Source organism: Vicugna pacos, chromosome 26 (genome assembly GCF_048564905.1).
Source record: "Vicugna pacos chromosome 26, VicPac4, whole genome shotgun sequence".
Taxonomy (NCBI): Eukaryota; Metazoa; Chordata; class Mammalia; order Artiodactyla; family Camelidae; genus Vicugna; species Vicugna pacos.
In genome coordinates this window covers 19,558,411-19,571,167 of record NC_133012.1, presented here as the reverse complement: position 1 = coordinate 19,571,167, position 12,757 = coordinate 19,558,411, and the positions used below count along the sequence as shown (strand labels likewise).

Below are 12,757 nucleotides of genomic sequence, written 5' to 3'. Positions count from 1 at the left end.
TCCTCCTCCTCCTCCTCTTTCTCCCCTCCTCCTCTTTCCCCCTCCCCCCCCCCCGCTTCTTTTAAATAGCATACTTATCTCAAGTTGAAAAGCAAGGTAAATATGGTTGTAGTTCCTGGGCGGCTTCTGAGTTGATTTTCAGGTAACTTTGAAGGAGTGTGTGCCAATCAGTAACTCAGTCTCATGTTGAGAAGTGTGGAGCACCATTTCCCATTTTGAAATCTGACTGGTACCTAAATAAATACATTCCTGTTTCATGAACCCTCTTCTCAGAGATTCTCAGGGAGGCTTACTGAAACTTCCATCTAAATGTACAGGAAAGATTCAGAGGTTCGCTAGTCCATCAGTGTGGGTACAGGCTGAGGAGTGGAGGCCCGACATCTAGTGAGAACCCCCCTTAATCCCTTCCCTTGATTGCTTGGGGTTGGGGGGCGTGAGGAGGCCTGTGTGTCCTGGGGAGTAGAGCCATGTGCTGGGGGCACTGGGGGCTGGGGAGAGTGCAGCCTTGCTCTTTCCCCCCCGCACAGAGGCTCTACCTCTTATTAGAACTTCTCAGTGGGGTGGGGTACAGTTTGCCCACCAAAGGACAGGGGGCATTTGACAAGATCAGGAGGCAATTTTGGATGTTACATCAGTGGGGAGGGATGGTGCTGGCATCTAGTGGTGGAGGCTAGGATGCTGCTAAAAATCACCCAATATGTATACAGGACAGCCCTGCAGCAGAGACTTATCCACCCCAAGTGTCACTGGTGCTAGATCATATGGCAGTTCTATTTTTAATTTTTTGAGGAACCTCCATCCTGGTTCCCATCCATAGTGGCTGCTCTTCAGTGCCCACTGTTGTTCAGAATGTACACGTCAGACACTGGTCTGGTCCAGAGCTGTACTGCTTCCTCTCTTGTACCTTGTCCTCTAACCAGGTACTGTCCGTCCATCTCCTTTAAGGTAAAGAAACCGCTGCCATGAAGGCTGATCTCCTGAGGGCCAGGAACATGAAAAGGTACATTAACCAGCTGACTGTGGCGAAGAAGCAGTGTGAGAAGAGGATCAGAATCCTGGGAGGCCCCGCCTACGACCAGCAAGAGGACGGGGCCTTGGATGAGGGGGAAGGGCCTCAAAGCCAGAAGGTAGAACTGTGTAAAATCAGTGATCTTCCACCTTAAGATGCAAATTAAAACTAAAATAACTAGAAGGAAGGAAATTATATAGCAACAGAAATCAGTGAAATAGAGGACAGAAAAACAGAGAAATCAATGAAATTGAAGGTCCTTATTTTAAAAGATCAACATTTATACACTCTAGTTAAACTGACCAAGAAAAAAAAGACACAAATTACAAATATTAGGAACGAGAGAGGGAATATCACTATAGATCCTACATGCATTAAAAGGATAGCAAAAGAATATTATGAACAACTTGAAGCCAATAAATTTCACAATTTAAATTAGACTGACTACACAAATCACCAAAACTGACTGAAAAAGAAAATGAAAATCTGAGTTCTAAAATTTGGTTTTGAAAAACTTTTTCTTAAATTCCCTTAATAGATTCTTCAATTCGAAGACATCTTGGCCAGTCCTTTTTACCGAGAGCATTTTAGAACATACATGGAAAGGATGGATAAGAGAGCTCTGATTCGTTTCTGGGAGTCTGTGGAATGTCTGAAGAATGCTAACAAGGTAGGATATATAGGCTCAAAGCAGTATTAATCATTAGCTGGTGAAAACCTGTGTATTGGGCAGCGCATCTGTGTTTCTCAGTAAAGCTGTAAGATAAGTATACGTTCAAAGAATATTTTAGGCCAGATACATTATTGGCATTATGTTCTAGCCCATAATGGTACATAAAATTAGATTTTGTTTTTATATGTGTAGTCAAGGAAAATATATTTACAAATGTACCCAAATATTGAATTTAGTTTCAGGTAGTTATTTTTTAACCCATTATAAAAAGGCATACACGTACCCACATTGCTATTACAGTAAATTTGGTCTTTTCACCTACACCTCAATCTCATGACCTTGTTATTTTAATACCACAGTGTGTGTTTTTAATACCACAGTGTGTATATTTTATACCTTTTTTTATTTCATTAAAAATATGATTATGTTAATAAGGAAGATGGAAAATAATATATAACACACGTGTCTTGAGAGGCTTATTAAAATAAGCACAGGTAGCGCAGTGTACACTGAGTTCCTCATTTGCACTTCGTGTGAGCATTGCTAGAGCCAAACAACTTAAAATCCATCAGAAATCACCCACTACATTGGTTAAGGAGCTAAATCCAGTCATAGTATTTTAAAATCTTTTAGGAATGCCTTTTATTATCAATTTATAAGCCACAAATTACTTCATTTTTCTCAATATTGTATTTGCCAGTTTTATTACATGTTTTATTTACCAGACGTGACTTCAAACTTGACTTTTGGCCACTCTCAAGGGAATTTTGTAAAACACAATCTAAAAAATTTTCCTAACCTACTGAAAACAAGTTGAAAAATGTCAGTGGAATAAGAGGATATAGCTTCCTTGAGTAGCTATATTTTGAGTTAGCAACGTTGATTTGGATGTAGAAGTTCTGAAATACTTTTCATATTCATAATGTTCATTAAGTTGTTTTCACTTCTTGCTAATGTTGAAGACTTTGCATAACATTCCTAGAGTTAATAAGTTATCTCTAGTGGAAACATGAAGATTATGTTAATCAGAAGAGATGTTTGCATTTCCGAAGTAGACCAGCAGTGACCTAAGTGTAATGTTTAAGACCAAGCTGTCTAATATAAGCTTGATTACAGTAAAGTAAGTCATCATTCTGAAGGCTGTTTCTCTTGCTTTCTTAAATTACACAGTTATTGACTTTTTTCTAGAGTGAGGAATTCTCATTTCTGATTATTTATGTTAGATGAAAAAGTCAAATAGAATTTAGCTGATAAACTGTATTCCTGAGGAATCCAGATTTATGAGAAGGAATCCATTGCAAGAGAACTGTTCTCATTCTCTTTTTTTCCTTCCAGCATTTAAAAGAAATTACATTTGTTAACTGTTTAACGTAATGTGTTCATTTTAAGGAACCGGTTGTTTTTTTCAAGGTCTGACGCTTACCCCTTGGCCGTGAATGTTCACACAAAGGCCCAAACCCCGCACTCATCCCATCTTCTAAATGACTTCCTTCCACCCTTAAAATGCAGAGAATTCAGAAGAAAATAGTTTTTCTCAGAGATGGTATTTCTTCCTTTCTCTTTCTTCACCTTCCTGTCTTTTCAGAATGAAATCCCACAATTGGTTGGTGAAATTTACCAGAATTTCTTTGTGGAGAGCAAAGAAATACCTGTGGAAAAATCACTTTACAAAGAAATCCAGCAGTGTCTTGTGGGAAATAAAGGAATTGAAGTGTTCTGCAAAATCCAGGGAGATGTTTATGAGACCTTGAAGGATAGATATTACCCTTCATTTATTGTCAGTGACCTGTATGAGAAACTGATGATAAAAGAGGAAGAAAAACATGCCTCACAGCTGATTTCCAACAGAGATGAAATGGTGAGTCACGTTTAACTTCCTGCTCCCTTTTGATTGCATAAGCTCTGGGTATGACTAGGTGGGCACAGGTTGTGTGAGCCGAATTTGGCGTACACCCTCATCTTTTAATGTACAGGACTTTGAGTGGAACTTTAAGTTGAAGCGCCTTGTTGCTGCTTGTGGTCTTACGTGCTTCTTTCTCTGTCCCTCTGACCAGCTGGGTACCACCACCAGGGTTCAGTCAGAGACCTCCCTGCTCTGTCTGCCTGAGACACACCTGGGTCTGTCTCCTGGAAAGTGAGGGCAGGACGTCTGTGGGATGGAACATTTGTGACTTAGGCCAGGTTCGAGAGTCAGTGGCATGACAGTCCAGCCTGAGAACAGACAAGAAGGATGAGGGAAAATGAGGAGAAGTAGAGCATACAGGAAGAGTTGCAGGAAACACTTTGGAATTTAAAAAAAAAAAGCAAAACCAGACGAAATTAAGATGTTTTGAAGGAAACCTTGCCCCAGCCATACCCGAAGTCTAATTGTCTTACTAGTGCCCTGGATCATTTTGAATCGCTCCAGTTGCAGTCTCCTATTAATGACTTAAGAGCTTGAAGGTTTTGAAGGCACAAAGAAGAAGCACCTTACGTAGTAAAGTCACCTTACATGGAAAAATTATAATTTAGATTCTTTCTTTCTGTCCAGTTCACTGTATCTCGAGCCCTGAGGAATCGGGTGCTTGTTTATGGTGGTATTAGAAGCTGACGTCTCTGAACTGTTGTTAAACTCATTCATTCAGACTTTTTTTTTGTAAGTTTTGTTACTTGGTTCTTTACATTTTCAGTTTTTAAAATCACTAAACTGATTGGTCCAAAACTCATTACTCATTGCATTTTATTTTTCGGATAGCACAGCTAAAACAAACTGATCTATCTCTGTACCTCAAAAATTAAAATGGTTAATATGCAAATGTTGTGAAAAGTGTATTCAAATCAAGAAAAACATTAATGCCTAACAGTTAAATTGAATAAGGACTTGAACTGACAGTTGATATGAAAGGTAATAAATAGTAAACAAAGGGGAAGAAATGTCAAACTTCCCCTAGGATCTGAAGAAGGGTAATACGTATTACTGATCTTTTGAAAGCTCCCACTCTCTGTTCCAGGGGCCCCACTTCTAGAAACTTATTCTATGAAAATAACTAAAATTTAGGGAAAAAAGTTTGTGCACAGTGGAGTTTGTTTTAGTACATCTGGGATAGCAGAAAAAGCAAAATCAGCCCATAGCAGGAGCAGCAATAGGAACATGCCTCAATATATTATCAGCTCATAGACTTCTGGGCAGCCATAGCAATTACCCTCAAAATACGCATGTTGAATATTGTATGAAAAAGGCAGGATACATTCATGGACAAGGATTAGAAAACAGAAAACATGAAACAGCTTGGTGTTCTCTGATTATTAATAATTTATGTTTCTTCAAAAAAAATTACATTACTGTTTGTTACAATTAATAAAAATTAGAAGAAAAAGATCTGGAAGCACGTTAAGGAGTAAACGAACCAGAAGACAGTTCCCTGCAGTTCTTTTCATACTGTTGCAGGTCACAGGTCTAATCATCACATGCTGTTTGTTGATAAGCTGTTTAGAGTTTTTCAAGTTATCTCGTTCTTCATGAATCTTAAGTCACTTTCAAATGCTAAGTATTTTACTTGTAGAATAATCTGTTGGCTAGTAAACTATATCATTAAAAGAAGGACCGAGCAAAGGGTATACCGAAAATACCTTGACCAATAGGAATTTGAAAATTTTAAAGGGACTTGCATGAGTTTTTCGTAATATTCTTAAAAGACCAAAAGGAAGCCAGGTCTCAGTGTTTTTATGTCAAAGTTTAGGTGCAGAACATTCGTGTTGCGTTCCCTTGTTCTGTGTGGGTTTTCTTGAGTGTACCATGTGGGGAATAATGGTGTGGAATTTTTTCTCCTTTCTCTAGGCTGTGTTTCTTTTTTCACCGCAATTCCAAATACCAGTTACTTTGGTTGTAAATACTTTGATTTTTCACTTTGCTGAGAAAAAGCAGTCTACTTCTAGGCTTCCTACCAAGGATTCTTTCCCTAGTGGAACCCAGTGCTTTGGAACAGTGTGTTGTCATGACGTCGACTCTGTTCTGCAGGCGACATGCACTGAATAGTCCGTCATTATAAAGGCGGTGGTTCACGTGCCATCTTCTCCCAGGGCCCAGGAGGTGAGGCTGGTGAGGAGGCTGTGGATGAAGGTACCAGTCGGATTAATGAACAAGCCAGTTTTGCTGTAAACAAACTACGAGAACTAAATGAGAAACTTGAATATAAGAGGCAAGCCCTAAATTCTATACAAAATGCGCCAAAACCTGACAAAAAGGTAACTCTTGTTTTCAAAGTTGTCTTTAAAAGTTTCTGTTTTCAGTTTGATATGTAGTATAGTTTTCTGTTTATGTTGACGAGTGTCACAGTTTCTTAAAGAATTTTAACTGTAAGTTGCATTGTTATTTTTTGGCGTCTAGTATAGGATTAGAAAGGCATTTGTCTTTTACGTTTTACGACGCGGGGTCCCTTCCATCAGCTGTTACTGTGTCTTTTATCCGACTTGCCTCCAGTGCCTTTACGGAAGGGGTGGAGCTTCCAGTCATTTCTGGAAGTGAGCTAACTATGCAAGGACAATCTTAAATTTTTTTTTCTTTCAAATTTTGCAAGTACAGTTTAGAGCATGTCACAGAATTATTCAAGAAAGAAATTGTTCTGCTAAAAGCCAACACAGTTTGAAAGTTTAAAAAATGTAAACAGCATCTCACTAATTGGCATTCCTCAAACCCAGGACGTGGTGAGGCTTTTTGCTTTGTGTTCATACATCTTTGGAGCCCAACAGGCAGGTTTCCCTAATGTAATGGCCGGAGCTCTTTGTTTTGCCAAATTGATCTCCCCTGGCACTTTCTGAATGTGTATTCAGAGGCTAAGTGATGAGGAAATGCAGGAGACTGTGCTGGTCACTGAAGTGGAGTCTAACCCCTGCCCTTAGGGAGCAGACGTGCTGACTGTGGAACCAAACACACACCCACCGAAACGCAGCGGGTAGCTTCAGTCCTTACTGACAGTAAGATGCGCATGAGGGCAGAGGCGGCGAGTGCTTCTGGCAGGCTTGCAGAGGAGGCAAAGGGTCCTTGTCCGCTGCACATTCAGGAATGTTTTGAGGCACAGCTGCTGTCCTCAGACTCAGAGTTACATAACCCTATAGGTTTTCTCATTAAAGAGATCCAGGGAGATGGTGAGCATAGAATGTTTTAAACATTTATTTTTAAAAATTGTGGCAAAATATACTAACATTAAAATTTTCCATGTGTACAATTCACTGGCATTAAGGGCGTTTACATTGTTATGCAACCATGACCGCCATCCTTCTCCAGAATCCTTTTCATCTTGAAAAACTGAAACTCTGTGCCCATGAGACAATAACTCCTCATTCCCTTTTCCCCAGCCCCTGGCAACCACCCTTCTCTCTTTGTCGCTTATGAATTTAACCACTCTGATTACCCCCTATGAGTGGAATCATACAGTATTTGTTGTTTTGTGACTGGGTTATTTCACTTAGCATAATGTATTTGAGGTTCAGCATAATGTACTCAAGATTCATCCCTGTGGTAGCATGTGTCAGCATTTCATTCCTTTTAAAGGCTAATATTCAACTGCATGTTTATACAACATTTTGTTTATACATCTGTCCATTGGTGGCCACTTGGCTTGCTTCCACATTTTGGCTATTGTGAAAAATGCCGCCACGAACCTGGATGTATAAGTATCTTTTCAAGACCCTTCTTTCAGCTCTTTGTGCGTATATACCTAGAAGTCGAATCGCTGGGTCATATAGTAATTGTTTTTAATTTCTTGAGGAATCTCCCTACTGGTTTCCATAGCGGCTGCCCCATTTTAGCTTCTCGCCAGCAGCACAGAAAGGCTCCAGTTTCTCTGTATCCTCACCAGCACTTGTTACTCTCTGATGTTTGATAGCAGTCATCCTGATGGGTGTGAGGTGGTACCTCACTGTGGTTTTGATTTGCATTTCCCTCATGATTAGTAACGTTGAGCATCTTTTTATGTGCTTTTTGACTGTTTTCTTTGGAGAAATGTCTATTCAAGTACTTTGCCCATTTTTGAATTAGGCTTTTTGTTTTTTTGTTGTTGTTGGGTTTTAGGAGTTCTCTGTATATTCTGGATATTAATTCCCTATCAAATATGTGATTTCTAAATAGTTTCTCACATTCTGTGAGTTGCCGTTTTACTGTGTTGATAGTGTTCTTTGCCCAAAAGTTTTTAAAATTTATGAAGTCCAGTTTGCCTATATTTCCTCTCGTTGCCTGTGCCTTTGGTGTCACAGCCAAGAGCATTAGCAATCCCATGTCATGCAGCTCCCCCACGTTTTCTTCTGAGGATTTTGTAGTTTTAGCCTTATAGTTAGTCCTTTGTTCTACTTTGAGTTAATTGTTGTAGGTATTAGGTAAGGGCCCAGCTTCATTATTTTACATGTGGATGATGATCCAGTTTTCTCAGCACCATTTGTTGAAAAGACTGCCCTTTTGCCATTGATGGTCTTGGCACCTTTGTCGAAAGTCACTTGACCATATATGCAAGGGTTTATTTCTTGGCTCTCTAGTCTGTTCCATTGGTCTGTATGTCTGTCTTTTTGCTGGTATGATACCATCTTGATTAGTGTAGCTTTGCAGTAAGTTCTGAAATCAGAGAGGGTGAGTCCTCCAACTTCGTGGTTCTTCTTCAAGGTTGTTTTGACTCTTCAGTCTCCCTTGAGATTTCATAGTAATTTCAGGATGGATTTTTCCATTTATGCCAAAACATCGTTGGAATTTTGATAGGGATCACACTGAATCTGTAGATTGCATTGGGTAGCATTAACATCTTAGCAATATTTAGTCTTTCCAACCCATGAACATGGGTCACCTTTCCATTCATTTATGTCTTTAACTTCTTTCATCCGTGTTTTATAGTTTTCATAGTAGGAGTCTTTTACCTCCTTTCTCAAGTTAATTCTTAAATATTTTGTTATTTTTATGCTATTGTAAATGGAATTGTTTTCTTAATTTCCTTTTGGGGTTATCCATTCTTGGTGCATAGAAACACAGCTGATTTTTGTGTGTTGATTTTGTATCCTGCTACTCAGCTAAATTGCATAGTGTTTTAAATGGTCTCATGACTCCCGGGATGTTTTCCCTGTGGCAGATTGTTTCTAAGTTGAAGGAGGAGATAATTCTAATGGAGAAAGAACGCACGGACCTTCAGCTGCACATGGCAAGGACAGATTGGTGGTGTGAGAACCTGGGCATGTGGAAGGCCTCCATCACCAGTGGAGAGGTAGGTGTGACTGCTTGTCTTCCCAGTTTATTAGGTATTTATTCCCAAACTTCTGCGTTTGACTTTATCAGACAAGATTTTGTCCCAGAGAATTATAAATAAAATATGAATAAAACTTCATCCGCTCTTCTAGACTGCGTTTGTCCTGCTTTCCGTACCCCACGTTTTCAGTCTGGTTTGCCTGTGACTGGGAGCTGTCACTAGGCTGCCTGGTGTAGATCTGATCTCCCTCCAGTTCAGCGTCCTTGTTCGCCGGAATCGTGACACTGAATGTCCTTGAATTACCAATATACTTTGCCATTGAGCGTTGAAAAAATGGAAAGGACTACTTGAAATTTGCGGCTGAAACATTACAGATGTTAAGTGTTTCTGATCGATCCATCCTGCTGACTTCAGGGGCTCAAATGTCAGCAGCTCTAAGATCTTTAATAATGACTATTTTTCCCTTGTATTGGAAAAACATTTGCTATTCTCTGAGAGATATGGGATAGTAGTTTTCAGAATACACCGTATCCCTTTTCTTTCGTCTGTATAAGTAATTTTGTTTAAAGGAAGGATGCTTATAGGCACAGTGTTAGTGTTGACGACTCCTGCCTTCTCACCTAGCCAACTATGGAAACCTGGGGTTAAAAGGCAGGTCTGTCATACAGCACACACACAGGACAAGATCCTGGGGAAGGTAGTGTGACTGGCCCCGTCGTTGTTTCAAATGGCTTGTCAAATACTCAGCTCCTGAGATTTGCAAGGGCCTGGCTGCCCAGCCTACCTTGGTCCTTCCCTGCTTTTCCCATCAACTCAGTGGCTGGACATTCTTACTGGCAGAAGAGCTTAAAATTCACAGTCTTAAATTCACTTCTAGTTTAGATAGTAAAACAACGCATGTTCTCCGAGAGCCAGCCTGACAGCACACTCGTGACGTGAGAGCTTGACCAAGTGCCCCTGATGAGCCTTTGGCACTTGTTGGCGCTCGCGGTAAGGTGAGCTGCGGGGCAGTGTGCCTTCTGTGAGGGGAGGTGGGGGCAGTGGGCTGGGGAAGGTTGCACCGGACCTTGGAGTTCTGTGTAGAGACGCTTGATAACCGCAGGTGGAATTTTCTTTAGGGTGAAGGTCTAGGAGGGGGGTAGGCTCAGGGCTACGAAATGTCAAAAGGTAATCGAGGAGGCCGTTGGAAGGGAAAGAACACACATTCTGTCACATCCTCAGTTTTGCCAGAGCTGCCTCTGACATTTCACAGTTTATTAAAATAATCTTCCAAAGGCAACAACTGAGAGAGGGGGAGGGAGAAGGAGGAAGAACCCTCACAAGGCACTTTGCCCTGGTAATTAGTGGTTCCTCAGGGGTCTGCTGTGTCCTTGAGCCCCAAAAAGATAATGGAAATGGACACGGAGGGGTCCCTGGCTGCCGAGAGTTCACAAGGCAGCCCCACGTGGGGGGGGGTGTTTACATCACGCCAAACCCCCCGGCTTGAGACTGGCTGAGCTACCTGCATGCTGGGTGGCCCTGGCACCGTCCGCGGCCTGTTGCCCCCTCGCCTCCGCATCCCCGCAGAGGGTGGATCGTCGTCCCCCCCGGGGGGCTCAGCCGCCCCTTGTGAGGCTTGCATCTCCTTCCTTTGCCTTTCTGTTCACTCACCAATTCAATTCATGAAACCAAGTCAGACTTAAACTCGATGTATTTTCTTTTTGTTTCTTCTCTTCTCCATTTACATTGAGAACAACAGTGGCCTATTCTGAATTATAACAGGGTATGTGTGTAAGTGTTTAAGAATTATCCAAGTTGAGAGGAAGAAGACATGTCTTCCAGTGTAAAATTTCATAAAAATGGAAATCAAGGTTTGTTGAATCCTGTAAGAAACTGGGAAAGCCCTCATCCTTCTTTGAGAGAAGTTTTGGTCTGTCACACCTGTTTGCTTGCTGTTAATTTGCTTCTTCCAGGAAACACAATAAAGATGTTAAGTCTGCTGTGTTCATTTTCTTTTGATGCACAACGAATTACCACACATTTCATGACTCAGAACACCATTTATTAGCTCACAGTTCTGTGGGTTTAAAGTCCACCTCTGTGTGACTGTGTTCTCTACCCACTGTATCATGACACTGAAATCAGGCTGTTGGCCAGACTGTGTTCCCGTCTGAAGAATCTGGGGGAAAGTCCACTTGCAGGTTCACTCAGGTTGTTGGCAGAATTCAGTTCCCCGTGGTTGCGGAACTGAGGTCTCTGTGTTTCTGCAGTCAGTGGAGGGTTATTCTTAATTCCTCGAAGTTCTCCCGGCTCCTTTCCCCATGGCCCTCTCCGTCTTTAAGCTGGCACAACGCACCAGGCCCATGTGCTTCCTCTGGTTCCTCTTCCACTACTCGCCAGAGAAATCCCTCTGCTTTGAAAGGGCTCGTGTGATTAGGGTAGACGCACCCAGACAGTCGTCCTAGTTTAAAGTCAGCTGTGCATGTAACGTTACCTAATTGCCAGAACAGGCCCGGTCATCGTCAGGTCCTGGGGACGATGTGGGGCACGGACACCAGTGAGAGGGAGATCGTCAGGGACGCTTAAAAATCTTGCCTACCGAATCTGCTCACCATGCTTTTTGCTGCTGTTGTGTTTGTCGTTTTTCCAAGGTTACAGAAGAGAATGGTGAACAGATGCCCTGTTACTTTGTCATGGTAAGCTTACAAGAAGTTGGAGGAGTTGAAACGAAGAACTGGACAGTCCCCAGAAGGCTCAGTGAGTTTCAGAATTTACACCGGAAACTTAGTGAGGTATGAATACTTGTGGACACGAATTTAGTTACTGAGCAAGAAGAGATTTAAGAACTCATTTCAATTTTTACACACAAGGGAACTGATTCATCTTTCTCCTTTGCTGTTGATACTGGCCAAGTGGCATTTTGGACCTGACATTTGGAAATTTACTCATAGATCAACCGTCTAGTCTAGTCTGAAGCCCTCAGGATGGGTAATCGTCTGACGTCTGTTGAACCCCACAGAACCCCAGAGCTGGAAGATCTTGAACTGGGGATCATTTCCAGCCAGTGGTTTCGAAGCTGCCAGTTGTGACCCATTAGTGGGTGTAGGATCAGTTATGGGTTGCAGCCGTGGAAAGAGAATGGACTGCAGTGCATTTCAGCACATGAAGGAATCAGTCAGGTGTCGTGGTTGAAAGCACAGACTCGGGAGCCAGGCCGCCCGAGTTAGGATCCAGTTTGGATCCTCACTTTACTATTTATTGGCTCTGTGGCCTGGGACCTGTCACTCTCTCTGTGCCTCTTTTTCCTCGCGAGTGAAATATGAATATTGGTAGTGCCTCCCTCACCTGTCCCCCCGAGCTGCTGTGGGAAGGAAGGCAGTAAGCGTGCAGAGTGTTTGGATGAATGTGCTGCTCACAGTAAACGTTATTTGTTGGTAGTTACAGTAGTCGTCGTAACGAACCTTGTTTCATGCAACTTTTGCTTCAGTTTTATGTGTTTAATATATATTGGTGTGTATATTATATATGGATATGTGTATTATATAAGAGTGTGTGTATTGTATGTATGGATTGTATTATATGTATGGGTGTGTATTATAGTGTGGGTGTTTATTATAGTGTGGGTGTGTGTGTTATATGTATGGATGTGTATATCTGCACACACTTTGTGGGCTGCAATGTGGCATGTGTTTCCTACTATAGGTTTTAGTTTAAAATGTTTGGAAGCCACTAATCTAGGTCAGTTCTTTTACTCAACAGGTGAGGGAAACTGGTCCCAGAGAGTTTGACTTTTCGTAGGATGTATACATAAGGGCCAAACCAGAACTAGAATCCAGGTCATCTTACTTTCCATTCATTATTTTTCCATTTTTCTCAGGAATTGCATCTTTTCTA

General features: G+C 41.5%; 1 protein-coding gene across 3 annotated transcripts in view; it reads left to right on the top strand.

The window, feature by feature from the left end:
• SNX25 (sorting nexin 25) overlaps positions 1–12,757 on the top strand; it is a 99,293-nt gene that overhangs the window by 70,352 nt on the left and 16,184 nt on the right. For all 3 annotated transcript variants that reach the window (XM_072950450.1, XM_072950449.1, XM_072950451.1), the window contains 6 exons: positions 946–1,127; positions 1,548–1,679; positions 3,268–3,540; positions 5,742–5,906; positions 8,771–8,902; positions 11,515–11,655. In XM_072950450.1, the coding sequence (XP_072806551.1) occupies positions 946–1,127; positions 1,548–1,679; positions 3,268–3,540; positions 5,742–5,906; positions 8,771–8,902; positions 11,515–11,655 (1,025 nt within the window). The remainder of the gene's footprint in view (positions 1–945; positions 1,128–1,547; positions 1,680–3,267; positions 3,541–5,741; positions 5,907–8,770; positions 8,903–11,514; positions 11,656–12,757) is intronic.